The sequence below is a fragment of the Thalassophryne amazonica genome, chromosome 17, assembly GCF_902500255.1.
Source record: "Thalassophryne amazonica chromosome 17, fThaAma1.1, whole genome shotgun sequence".
NCBI lineage: Eukaryota > Metazoa > Chordata > Actinopteri > Batrachoidiformes > Batrachoididae > Thalassophryne > Thalassophryne amazonica.
Window position 1 is genome coordinate 1,166,763 of NC_047119.1, and position 14,069 is coordinate 1,180,831.

Below are 14,069 nucleotides of genomic sequence, written 5' to 3' on the forward strand. Positions count from 1 at the left end.
CTTCAGAAACCGTGGATAAACTGTATTTAACATCATCAAGCTTCTGCTAGCTGTTAAAAGTGCTAACACCCCTAATGTACAAAATTAAATAAGAAGGAAATGATGGAGGACTGCATTTCTACAGCCTGTTTCCATCTACCCAGCAGTAGGGAATAAGTTTCATTACACTAGAAGTCTTTCAGAAAGCGCTGTAACTAGGTTTAAGGATATGATTCGTTCTTTATGTTCTCTAATGCCATATAACAACACAGTGCAGAGTAGCTACCTAAACTCTGTAAGGGAGATAGAGTATCTCGTCAATAGTTTTACATCCTCATTGAAGACAACTTTGGATGCTGTAGCTCCTCTGAAAAAGAGAGCTTTAAATCAGAAGTGTCTGACTCCATGGTATAACTCTCAAACTCGTAGCTTAAAGCAGATAACCCATAAGTTGGAGAGGAAATGGCGTCTCACTAATTTAGAAGATCTTCACTTAGCCTGGAAAAAGAGTCTGTTGCTCTATAAAAAAGCCCTCCGTAAAGCTAGGACATCTTTCTACTCATCACTAATTGAAGAAAATAAGAACAACCCCAGGTTTCTTTTCAGCACTGTAGCCAGGCTGACAAAGAGTCAGAGCTCTATTGAGCTGAGTATTCCATTAACTTTAACTAGTAATGACTTCATGACTTTCTTTGCTAACAAAATTTTAACTATTAGAGAAAAAATTACTCATAACCATCCCAAAGACGTATCGTTATCTTTGGCTGCTTTCAGTGATGCCGGTATTTGGTTAGACTCTTTCTCTCCGATTGTTCTGAGTTATTTTCATTAGTTACTTCATCCAAACCATCAACATGTTTATTAGACCCCATTCCTACCAGGCTGCTCAAGGAAGCCCTACCATTATTTAATGCTTCGCTCTTAAATATGATCAATCTATCTTTGTTAGTTGGCTATGTACCACAGGCTTTTAAGGTGGCAGTAATTAAACCATTACTTAAAAAGCCATCACTTGACCCAGCTATCTTAGCTAATTATAGGCCAATCTCCAACCTTCCTTTTCTCTCAAAAATTCTTGAAAGGGTAGTTGTAAAACAGCTAACTGATCATCTGCAGAGGAATGGTCTATTTGAAGAGTTTCAGTCAGGTTTTAGAATTCATCATAGTACAGAAACAGCATTAGTGAAGGTTACAAATGATCTTCTTATGGCCTCGGACAGTGGACTCATCTCTGTGCTTGTTCTGTTAGACCTCAGTGCTGCTTTTGATACTGTTGACCATAAAATTTTATTACAGAGATTAGAGCATGCCATAGGTATTAAAGGCACTGCGCTGTGGTGGTTTGAATCATATTGTCTAATAGATTACAATTTGTTCATGTAAATGGGGAATCTTCTTCACAGACTAAAGTTAATTATGGAGTTCCACAAGGTTCTGTGCTAGGACCAATTTTATTCACTTTATATATGCTTCCCTTAGGCAGTATTATTAGACGGTATTGCTTAAATTTTCATTGTTACGCAGATGATACCCAGCTTTATCTATCCATGAAGCCAGAGGACACACACCAATTAGCTAAACTGCAGGATTGTCTTACAGACATAAAGACATGGATGACCTCTAATTTCCTGCTTTTAAACTCAGATAAAACTGAAGTTATTGTACTTGGCCCCACAAATCTTAGAAACATGTTGTCTAACCAGATCCTTACTCTGGATGGCATTACCCTGACCTCTAGTAATACTGTGAGAAATCTTGGAGTCATTTTTGATCAGGATATGTCATTCAAAGCGCATATTAAACAAATATGTAGGACTGCTTTTTTGCATTTACGCAATATCTCTAAAATCAGAAAGGTCTTGTCTCAGAGTGATGCTGAAAAACTAATTCATGCATTTATTTCCTCTAGGCTGGACTATTGTAATTCATTATTATCAGGTTGTCCTAAAAGTTCCCTAAAAAGCCTTCAGTTAATTCAAAATGCTGCAGCTAGAGTACTGACGGGGACTAGAAGGAGAGAGCATATCTCACCCATATTGGCCTCTCTTCATTGGCTTCCTGTTAATTCTAGAATAGAATTTAAAATTCTTCTTCTTACTTATAAGGTTTTGAATAATCAGGTCCCATCTTATCTTAGGGACCTCATAGTACCATATCACCCCAATAGAGCGCTTCGCTCTCAGACTGCAGGCTTACTTGTAGTTCCTAGGGTTTGTAAGAGTAGAATGGGAGGCAGAGCCTTCAGCTTTCAGGCTCCTCTCCTGTGGAACCAGCTCCCAATTCAGATCAGGGAGACAGACACCCTCTCTACTTTTAAGATTAGGCTTAAAACTTTCCTTTTTGCTAAAGCTTATAGTTAGGGCTGGATCAGGTGACCCTGAACCATCCCTTAGTTATGCTGCTATAGACTTAGACTGCTGGGGGGTTCCCATGATGCACTGTTTCTTTCTCATTTTGCTCTGTATGCACCACTCTGCATTTAATCATTAGTGATCGATCTCTGCTCCCCTCCACAGCATGTCTTTTTCCTGGTTCTCTCCCTCAGCCCCAACCAGTCCCAGCAGAAGACTGCCCCTCCCTGAGCCTGGTTCTGCTGGAGGTTTCTTCCTGTTAAAAGGGAGTTTTTCCTTCCCACTGTAGCCAAGTGCTTGCTCACAGGGGGTCGTTTTGACCGTTGGGGTTTTACATCATTATTGTATGGCCTTGCCTTACAATATAAAGCGCCTTGGGGCAACTGTTTGTTGTGATTTGGCGCTATATAAAAAAAAAAATTGATTGATTGATTGATCTAGCAGATGCTCAGTGTTTTACAATGATGCCTCACATTTAATAATGTGAAAATTTAACACAGATTCCTTAGATGGTCCACTAGAACAATTAACCACACCACACACCATATTATTACAAATATTTATAACAAAATGCTCAGACAGGACAGAAATGGTCATCCACAACAACTCACTAGCAGTCTCTGGTAAGGAAACTCTGGACCTGGTTCAGCACCACACTAACTTCCACTCAAAGTGACCCTGTCACTAATTAGCAAGGTTGGGTAGGATTACTTTGAAAGAATACATGTGGATTACATGTATGTATGTACATACATTTGGATTACATTTCATAGTAATCCTACCCAACCTTGCTAATTAGTCATAACTTTATGGACTGTTGAGTTATAATAAATAAATCACCAACTTTAGAGTTTTCACACAAGCTATAGTGACCAAAACCATTTTTTGTATCAGGCTGTAAACATGTTTATTTCTGCTCTAAATCTGGGCATTTTAACATGGGCTTCTATGTCAATGTTCTCAGTTAAAGAGTCAGCCCTCAAGGGGCCAGTCATGGAAATTCAACTTTTTCCTCTTTGGGAGAGGATATATTTTAGACGGCAACAAGTTGGGGCTTGACATCTGCATAAGTAGAGGCCCACCATGTTGATACAATCAGTCACAAAGGACATGCTCTGTCTTTCACATTTTGTAGCACAGTCAGAAGACAAAAGAAATCAGTGGTTTCTCCACTATGAAAGGTCTACTGGTTGCTAATGCAGGCTAACAAGTTTGACAACCCTCAGTTTGTGAAATGGAGGATTATACATATAACTTATTACAAGAGAAGACAAGGGAGCAGGAATCCCACAAAGGGACACAAAATCATGACCAGTGACGGCAAATGAACAACCTCACGTGGCACTGAATCCTACACACTGTAGCTTTAAGGGCTTTGAATAAATATCTTGCTGAACTCAAACATCATTTCCATGTAGTTCTGGTGTCAGTGCCATGTTTTCAAAAAAACAAACAAAAAAAACTATTAACAGTTTTGATTGGACCTTTTCAGTTTATTATCCAGATCAGTCAACGTGATGTTTATGAGTCCTCCCGACCCCAGTGAAAACACTATGATTCAACTTCTAAATCTCTCACAGAATTATTACAAATACAGCAGTCATTTTAAATGTGCACTTTAGTGTTCACCTCTCAGTCCTCCACACCTAAAACGTGGATTATTAGAAATTCTTCATTTCTTTAATGGAGCACTTCCGGTGCAAACTCAGAGTGAACGTGTGGCAGATCAGTCTGGTCTCACGGGAAACTCCCGGGTCTTCTGAATGTGTTTGCAATGAACTCAAACAGATCCACATGTGTGTGATCACACATCTGCACAGCGCAGTAGTCCTGCAGGTGTCTGTACAACACGCCTGCAGAAAAACAAGACCTTCAGCAACTAGCAAAGTTTGATCTACAGTCAACACAAAAAGGTGTCTTTAAATTCACAGAATTCTCACCGACTGTGATTCCTTTTGTGACCAGAAGATGGTGGATCTGCTGCAGACTGGCCTTTAGTTTCTCATCCCCAAAGGTAAAGAAGCAAAGTCCTCTTCCGCTCACTGCTGCTGCCATCAGCTGGATCACAGCTGAAGACCAACACGAGGCAACGTCTCATCTGTCACCATCAATCATTTCGACCTCAGTGGTAAACGAATTAAAGGCTTCAACTCCAACATTACAAATGAGTCGGCAGGAAAAAAAAAAGAAAAAAAAAAGTGTACCTTTGAGTTGCGGGTCTCCTTTGAAGACTCCACAGCCCCACTGTCCTGTAGCAACGTCCGGTTCATCCGGCCCGTCCTTCTTAAAGCCGCAGTACGCCTTTAAGAACACGCACAGCGATCGATGAGCAAAATACAAACAGCACTATATTCCAGCAGCACTTCACACGCCACTAATTCCAAATGTCACTCAGCAGGATTATAAAGACAAACGGCGCAGAGACCATCAGGTCCAGGAAGCACCGTGTCCTCCACACGACTGAACCCCTCAGAGTTACTTTAATGACATGGTAGAGAGACAAATATGCAAAACCCTTCCCGTCTTTCTTTGAGGAACACTGTTTTAAAACATTTCAATCATTATCTCATTGCGCAAAACACACTCATGGATATTTACATGACTAAATTCAACCTCACCCTGTGTCTCACGTTGCACTGAGAATAAATGCCATGTGAATAGTAAACTGGAGATAGACACACCCCAAACGCAGCTGCACTAGACCGTGCACTGTAGGTCATCAGGTCGGGGCCCTAAGTCTGGGATACAGAGCCAAGGGCAGACTGCAGAACTTCAACTGAATCCTTCAGGGAAGCTACAAGAAATTATTAGTCAAAGTTCCAAAACTGGGCCCTTCTCCAGCAGTCGGTGGTGTCTCTCCATAAAATATGATTGATCTCCCGAGCTACAACCCCAATATTGGACTTCTTTGTCCAGCGATAGTGCTCTGGACAATGAAACACGAATCCAGCAAATTGTAGCTCCCCAACATTTTGTAAAATCAAGGAGCACTGACCAGTTTTCACCACTGTTGCCAGATCCACGAGGACTCCATGTGGCCAGACAAAGTCCTGTGAAGCCTCCTTGTCAGTGTCTGTGGTCACACTGAAATCACCCATGACCAGAGGGGTTTCTCCCCCTCGCCAGCTGTCGATCACTGAGTGAGCATCAGATGGTCCACAGTGACGACAGACAGGTCTGAGCTTCATAATTAGTGTTGGAAATCAGACCTGCCAGCCTCCACTTTGTTATCGAAGTCAAGTCTCAATAACCGGACAACCTGACGGCCTTTCTATCATCTTTTTTTTTTAACATGTGCCTTCTTTTCCAGTCATAGAAAGTCAAGTAAAAGGTGTTAAATATAAAAAAAAAAAGTTTTGTTTTTTTTAAAGTGACCAGAGCGGTGGATAAATGTGGGGCGGGGCAGCGGAATGAGCGCTGCGCTCAAGTTCCTCCATACATGGCTGAGATTAATACATCAGTCCAACTTTGGCTCCATCACCCCACACCTGCTCATAACACACCCTGTGACAGGGTGAACTCTGACACCTTAGACAAGAGCAGCTCAAACTCTCTCAGATATCTGACCACTTGTGGGTGTGCAGACCTTAAGCCACATTTCCACTGAGCGTCCGGGTTGGTACGGCACCGTCCACTGCCAGCAGAACTGTTTGTCTGGTAGACGTTGACAGCATAATGTTCAGTTCTCGTGTAATCGTGGCCATATGGTACTGATCCCTTCTGTGTTTGTCATATCATTGTTCCTCCGTAATGATCACCAGGAAGGTCTGCGCCTCCTCGTTCGTCAGCTTGGCGTTCTTCACTGTGTGTATATTTTTGACAGATTTCTCTATAGTTCGCTTCCTATGTTGCTATAAGCCAATCAATGGACAGCAGTGGGTTAGCCCCTCCCGTTTGTTATCATTCCATTATTTTGGTACACCAATCACAGAGTGTCAAAAAGTGGTACGGTACAGGTCGGTCATTTTGGTACACGTCCTGAGATCTGATTGGAGAGCACAGCCACTGCAACATGGAGCTTTTCAAGCCCCCTCAGCAGCTGTAGATAGTCATCGTTGCTGAGATCAGACGTCCTAGGTGCCAACCCACATAAGCGGTCTCAGGTTTGGACCACTGCACCACCTCTGTTCCCATCCCCTTCATCATGAGTACCTTCTCCTGACAGAAGACAGCACCAGAGCTCCTTCCACACACTGTAAAAACAAAGGTCTGCTTTCCTGGTGTTAAGCCTATTCTGGTTCCACCCCCAGTCCCAGGTGCAGTGTAAGGCCACGCCCGTGACATTCAACCCAAAGGGAAACGTCACCTTGTTCAGTTCTCGTGTAATCATGGCCATATTGTACTGATCCCTTCTTTGTTTGAAGTGCAGAGCGTCGATGGCAAGTATCTGTCTCTGTAGCCGAGCCCACGCGTCCCTGTGGAGTTCAGTTAACAACCATGAAAAACAAACAAAGAGAAAAAAATATTCACATAAAGAAAAATCAAAGTCTTGTGTGCAAACCTTTGGAGTCGGTCCTGATGAGGGCCGGTCCACTCAAAGCTGTCACCAAACCCAGCGTAACAGCTGAACTGCTGGGATCCTGAGAAGATTTTCAATGAGGCTTCTGCTGCTTTTAACAGCCGGTAACACGACACACAAGGCGTTCTTACCCGTCACCAGCAGACACTCGGTGTCCTCCAGTTTCTCAGTGAAGAGGCGGGACACGATCAGCTCCGGATTCATGAGGAACAGGATCTCTTCCTGCACCAGGCCAGAGCTGAGCACACCTCCGCCAATCAAATTACAGGCAAAATCCACCTGCACACTCAAACAGGAATAAGCAGAGTACCGTCTGACAAAGTTGCAGCGCATCATTTGTTCAAGTCTCGCATCTTACCTGTAGCATGCCGGTGCCTTTAGTCTCGATGGTACCGCTGGATGTGACGTGCAGCTTTGGCATCTCCTCCTTACAGCTGCCCAACAAAGCAGAGGAGATGGCTTATTTCAAGGAATGTTCCCACAATATTATCAAGGATCTTTATTTGATATAGAGATACGTTTTTGCTGTGGCAATTTCTATCAGACAGATTTTCACTCAATAATGAAAAATAGAATAGAATCTTTTAATTGTCATTGCACATATACACATACAACCCCTGGCAATAATTATGGAATCACCGGCCTCGGAGGATGTTCATTCAGTTGTTTAATTTTGTAGAAAAAAAGCAGATCACAGACATGACACAAAACTAAAGTCATTTCAAATGGCAACTTTCTGGCTTTAAGAAACACTATAAGAAATCAGGAAAAAAAAATTGTGGCAGTCAGTAACGGTTACTTTTTTAGACCAAGCAGAGGGATAAAATATGGAATCACTCAATTCTGAGGAAAAAATGATGGAATCACCCTGTAAATTTTCATCCCCAAAACTAACACCTGCATCAAATCAGATCTGCTCGTTAGTCTGCATCTAAAAAGGAGTGATCACACCTTGGAGAGCTGTTGCACCAAGTGGACTGACATGAATCATGGCTCCAACACGAGAGATGTCAATTGAAACAAAGGAGAGGATTATCAAACTCTTAAAAGAGGGTAAATCATCACGCAATGTTGCAAAAGATGTTGGTTGTTCACAGTCAGCTGTGTCTAAACTCTGGACCAAATACAAACATGGGAAGGTTGTTAAAGGCAAACATACTGGTAGACCAAGGAAGACATCAAAGCATCAAGACACAAAACTTAAAGCAATGTCTCAAAAATCGAAAATGCACAAGAAAACAAATGAGGAATGAATGGGAGGAAACTGGAGTCAACGTCTGTGACCGAACTGTAAGAAACCGCCTAAAGGAAATGGGATTTACATACAGAAAAGCTAAACGAAAGCCATCATTAACACCTAAACAGAAAAAAACAAGGTTACAATGGGCTAAGGAAAAGCAATTGTGGACTGTGGATGACTGGATGAAAGTCATATTCAGTGATGAATCTCGAATCTGCATTGGGCAAGGTGATGATGCTGGAACTTTTGTTTGGTGCCGTTCCAATGAGATTTATAAAGATGACTGCCTGAAGAGAACATGTAAATTTCCACAGTCATTGATGATATGGGGCTGCATGTCAGGTAAAGGCACTGGGGAGATGGCTGTCATTACATCATCAATAAATGCACAAGTTTACGTTGATATTTTGGACACTTTTCTGATGTTTAAGGATGATGAAATCATTTTTCAAGAAGATAATGCATCTTGCCATAGAGCAAAAACTGTGAAAACATTCCTTGCAAAAAGACATATAGGGTCAATGTCATGGCCTGCAAATAGTCCGGATCTTAATCCAATTGAAAATCTTTGGTGGAAGTTGAAGAAAATGGTCCATGACAAGGCTCCAACCTGCAAAGCTGATCTGGCAACAGCAATCAGAGAAAGTTGGAGCCAGATTGATGAAGAGTACTGTTTGTCACTCATTAAGTCCATGCCTCAGAGACTGCAAGCTGTTATAAAAGCCAGAGGTGGTGCAACAAAATACTAGTGATGTGTTGGAGCGTTCTTTTGTTTTTCATGATTCCATCATTTTTTCCTCAGAATTGAGTGATTCCATATTTTTTTTCCCTCTGCTTGGTCTAAAAAAAGTAACCGTTACTGACTGCCACAATTATTTTTCCTGATTTCTTATAGTGTTTCTTAAAGCCAGAAAGTTGCCATTTGAGATGACTTTAGTTTTGTGTCATGTCTGTGATCTGCTTTTTTTCTACAAAATTAAACAACTGAATGAACATCCTCTGAGGCAGGTGATTCCATAATTTTTGCCAGGGGTTGTACAACGAAACGTGTCCTCTGCATTTAACCATCCTAATTACAGTTAGACACAATCCAACCACTAGGGGCAGTGTGCAGCCACAGTCCAGATGTACAGACGCTGCCTTGCTCAGGGGCAGAGAAAGGAGCAGACCCTAAGTAAGCAGGTTTTTGGGCATGGAAGGAAACACACACAGACACGAGGAGAACATGCAAACTCCACAGAAAGTATGGGAAGCAATCTCACAACCTACTTGCTATGAGACACCAGAGCCCCCCCCCCCCACTAAGGCAACGAGGGACAAAGCTACTGGAAAACAAACCTTAGTTAGAGCAATACTACCCCAGATACAGGCCAAGCTCCTAACAGGCCTGTTGGTATGACGTGCCTCTGTCAGTGGGACTTTCACTACAGTCACTAGAAGTTTCCCCAGAGGCAGTCGAAGAACAGAGTTTTATAATCTACAAATTTATCAAAGAATTTCAGGCACAACTTTTAAAATTTTAATATTACACATACAGCATACTTAATATTTAGTTTAATGATCCTTACCAAGTTTCAATTTCACCAGATACTTATAAGTAAGAAAACAAGCTTCTGGAATTCCAGCTACATACCACAGCAGCACAGTGGCTTAGTGTTTAGCACCGATGCTTCACAGCAAGAAGGTCATGGGTTCGCTTTCCGCCCTTTCTGTGTGGAGTTTGTCTGCGTGGGTTTCCTCCCACAGTCAAACACATGCTTATTTAGGGTCTGCTCCTTTCTCTGCCCCTGAGCAAGGCAGCGTCTCTACATCTGGAGTTGGTCCCCAGGCGCTGGACTGTGGCTGCACACTGCCCCTAGTGGTTGGATGGTGTCTAACTGTAATTAGGATGGTTAAATGCAGAGGACAGGTTTTGTTGTATGTATGTACAATGACAATAAAGACTATTATTATTATCATCATCATTATTATTATTACTAGATTTGACCATTCTTCCCAGCAGAACTGGCAGACATGATACATAAGAGTTGCTCCATTGCTCTTTGGGGTTGGATGCCTCACCTTTACACATCCAAACATATCAACCTTTGTTTCATGTGACCATAAAACCTTCTTCCACAAAGTTTTTTTTTTCTTTGTCCAAGAGGTCAGCTGTGATACTGTCTATGAAAACCACAACTGTAACAAGAGAGCGAGAGCTGTGCAATGGAAATAATGTTCACAACTTATTTTCTACTGCTGGATAAATCTCAAATCTGCAAAACCAATTTCAGATCCTAATTCTAATGAATTTTGTTCAGTTTTATGTAAAGCTTCTTGATCATCTTGAATTTAAAAAGGTAAGAAAAGTGAAATTTTGATGTGATTAATATCCACCTAAAACAACCTGTAAGGGCTACATAATATGACCTTTATTCAGCCAGGAGGTGGCAGCAAACATCCACATCAAAATTTCCAGTATGGAATTTGAACAACTGATGGTCAAAAATTGGAACTGTAGTCACTTTTAAAATGGTTCTATAATGAATAATGACAAGTGCCCACATAATACAAAATATGAAGCACATCCAACAAATGACCAAAAAGATTTTGACTGAAGAGGTGAAACCTTCACTATTTCATGTCCATAAAATTGAGTGTCATCTGTTAAAATTTAGACACGGCATGTTATCAGACCAGAGCTTGGTACTAACATACAAAAAATGAAGGTGACGTTTTGAGCTGAGATCGGGCTCAGGTCAAACAGACCCACCGGGGCCTACAGCCCAGTGGGGGCTACTAAGATATTATAATGATCCCTCTGAAAAATGATTCATAAATAATATTATTATATGGCTGCAACGCTACACATGCTCTGATTGGCTGATTTCCGGTCTGATATTTTCCCATATAGACAGTTACCACGAAAACTGGTCCAGAACACGCATCACATTCGTTACAAACCAGAAAGCTAAAAACGCGAATAGAAAAACCAAGTGTCTGACATGAACATACTCCATAAATATTTACACAGCAACGGGGAAAAAAAACAAACAGATTGAAAGTTTACCAGCTAACGAGCGAACCATCTGTTAGCAAGTTCTTCACAGAGGTGAAGCGAACAGGTCTGACTACAACCCATCAGCAGCTTTCATATGCAGCCGACACCAGACGTTTGCGTCTTTTTATTATATGTATATATATATATATATATATATATATATATATATAGATAGTAGCCATATAATAAATTCGGACCTCGCTAAGTGTGCTGTGTAATAGTAAAATTTTAAAAGTTGTGCCGTTTGTACTTACAACTCGGCCTGATATTTTCCCGTATAGATCTCGTGCTCAGTTAATAATCCTTTAATATTAAACATACTTTTTTTTACTATAAACTAAAATCAAGTAAATACATGTTGTTAGAGAGAAATACCTCCTCCAGTTGGGTCTGTCTGTGTCCCTGAGAAAGCGCCTCTCAAATGTCACCAGTCCTCTCGGTTTAGTGGCTAATAAAAAGATCAACAGTAACAGATTTTTAATGACACACTAAACAATCGTGAGAGAGGAAAAGCGCAACTTACCCTCATCTGTAACCACTCTGAAGTAATGCATGATGGCCCTCAGCTTTTCCTTCTTCCGTTCTGACCAGTTTCCAAACAGACTACAAGCAGAATAATAAAGACTGTTGGGTTCAACTCACACACAGTAACTCTGTACCACACCATCTAAAAATAGATGTGCAGTTAAGCTGAAGGGCTATTTAACTGATTTTATTCAGTTTTTATTATTATTTGTTTGTTTTTTACATTCATGAAACTCATTAAAGTGTGTTTAAGTTCATTCAATTTGCACTGGAGGATATTTGTATTATAAGGAGCTGCATATAAACATTAAAAATTCTTACATATTTAAATTCTCTGAACAGATTAACAGTTGTAAGCAAAAACACAAAACTCAGCATTTTATTTTTTTGCTCTCTTAAAATTTTTCATGATGTGGGGTGGCCACCAGAGGGCGCCTGGGGTTTTCATCAGTAAGTTGTTCTTGAGTACAGGTCTACCGTGCAAACTCAAAATTTACATTTGAACTGTTACATTTATGCTTTGGTGCACACCATTAGACTTGGAGGTACACATTTTTTTCAATTTCAATTAATTTTAATTTATATAGCGCCAAATCACAACAAAGGTGCTTCAAGGCACTTCACGCAAGTAAGGTCTACCCTTACTAACCCACAGAGCAAGAACACAGGTGACAGTGGTAAGAAAAAACTCCCTCTGAGGGAGAAACCTCAAGCAGACCAGACTCAAAGGGGCGACCCGCTGCTTGGGCCATGATACAGACATAAATTACAAAAATATACAGGAAATCCTGGGAGTCCATGCTGAGGCATAGGATGGGAGGCCTATAGAAGAAGACACCTCTCCCATCTCTGGATGGAGCTGCACCTCAAACAGAGAGAAAAAACAGAATCAGGCATCAGAAAGGCAACAAATACAGTATAATTTGTCAGTATTAAACAACAAGAAAAACAGGAAATATTAAGGTGATCGCCGGCCACTAAACTTCACTAAAACACCCAGAATTTAGGTAAAGTTGAGGCGGCGGCACACTCCGTTTACTAATAAAATGCATTTAAAAGAGTAAAAATCATAGTAACATACTATACCAGTATGCTAGCCATACGAAAGGGAAAATAAGTGCGTCTTAAGTCTGGACTTGAAAGTCTCCACAGAATCTGACTGTTTTATTGACACAGGGAGATCATTCCACAGAACAGGGGCACAATAAGAGAAAACTCTGTGACCCACAGACTTCTTATTCACCCTAGGGACACAAAGTAGTCCTGCACCCTGAGAATGCAGAGCCTGGGCCGGTATGTAGGGTTTAAGCAGGTCAGCTAAGTAGGGAGGTGCCAATGCATGAACCATTTTATAGACTAGTAACAGAACCTTAAAATCTGATATCACTGGGACAGGAAGCCAGTGAAGAGACGCCAAAATGGGTGTAATGTGGTCAAACTTTCTGCTTTGTGTCAAAAGTCTGCAAGCAGCATTTTGAACCAATTGGAGAGCCCTAATGCTGGACTGCAGTAAACCAGAAAATTTTGACCCGTTAGAAGCTTTGGCGGTGTTTAAACTCAAAATCAGCTTCTTAGTAGCTGAGAGCGTATTTGAGGCAAAATTAAACGTTATCGGTTATCTGTAACCTCCTATACGTTTTTAGGCAGTTTACTGAATTAGTGTTAAAAAAGATAACTTTTCAGTTAGCTGATTACCAGTTATCGAAGCTAACCTTTTGGTTAGCTGTGCCCACCACTGATAACGACTGGTGGTTGGCTCTCACTGCGGTATTGTATCACTTCCTGTTCCGGAGCACAGCGGTGTTTTTCTGTATCTGTTAGCTGTTTAATCTGCGCAGTTAGATTGATCTAGTTATCTAGATTACGATTTGTTTCCCAGTGTAATCTTTACGTGCCTTAACTAAAGCACTCCTTCTGCTGAATCACCTCTAAATTATTTACACATTATTCACTTTGCGTGTTTTTAGGAATCCGCTAGCTTAGCGTAGCTACTAGCTCTTAGCCGATTTAGCATGGCGGCTTCTCCTGTCTCTCCCGCACTTTTCTGCTCTGGGTGTGAAATGTTTAGTTATTCCTCGGCGTCCTTTAGCAGTAATGGTACTTGTAATAAGTGTAGCTTATTCGTAGCTTTGGAGGCCAGGCTGGGCGAATTGGAGACTCGGCTCCGCACCGTGGAAAATTCTACAGCTAGCCAGGCCCCTGTAGTCGGTGCGGACCAAGGTAGCTTAGCCGCCGTTAGTTCCCCCCTGGCAGATCCCGAGCAGCCGGGAAAGCAGGCTGACTGGGTGACTGTGAGGAGGAAGCGTAGCCCTAAACAGAAGCCCCGTGTACACCGCCAACCCATTCACATTTCTAACCGTTTTTCCCCACTCGACGACACACCCGCCGAGGATCAAACTCTGGTTATTGGCGACT

At 41.5% G+C, this 14,069-nt stretch overlaps 1 protein-coding gene across 2 annotated transcripts in view; it reads right to left on the bottom strand.

Moving 5' to 3' along the window:
* Positions 1-2,820: 2,820 nt before the first annotated feature.
* pargl (poly (ADP-ribose) glycohydrolase, like) overlaps positions 2,821-14,069 on the bottom strand; it is a 41,069-nt gene continuing 29,820 nt past the window's right edge. The window contains exons 8-16 of one of the 2 annotated variants that reach the window (XM_034192559.1): positions 11,653-11,732; positions 11,505-11,577; positions 7,208-7,283; positions 6,981-7,128; positions 6,832-6,910; positions 6,637-6,745; positions 4,535-4,631; positions 4,271-4,399; positions 2,821-4,183 (exon numbers count right to left, since the gene is read on the bottom strand). In XM_034192559.1, coding sequence (XP_034048450.1) covers positions 4,068-4,183; positions 4,271-4,399; positions 4,535-4,631; positions 6,637-6,745; positions 6,832-6,910; positions 6,981-7,128; positions 7,208-7,283; positions 11,505-11,577; positions 11,653-11,732 — 907 coding nt within the window. In that variant the 3' untranslated portion in view covers positions 2,821-4,067. Of the gene's footprint in view, positions 4,184-4,270; positions 4,429-4,534; positions 4,632-6,636; positions 6,746-6,831; positions 6,911-6,980; positions 7,129-7,207; positions 7,284-11,504; positions 11,578-11,652; positions 11,733-14,069 lie in introns of those variants that run through there. The other variant, XM_034192560.1, reaches the window with a different exon arrangement.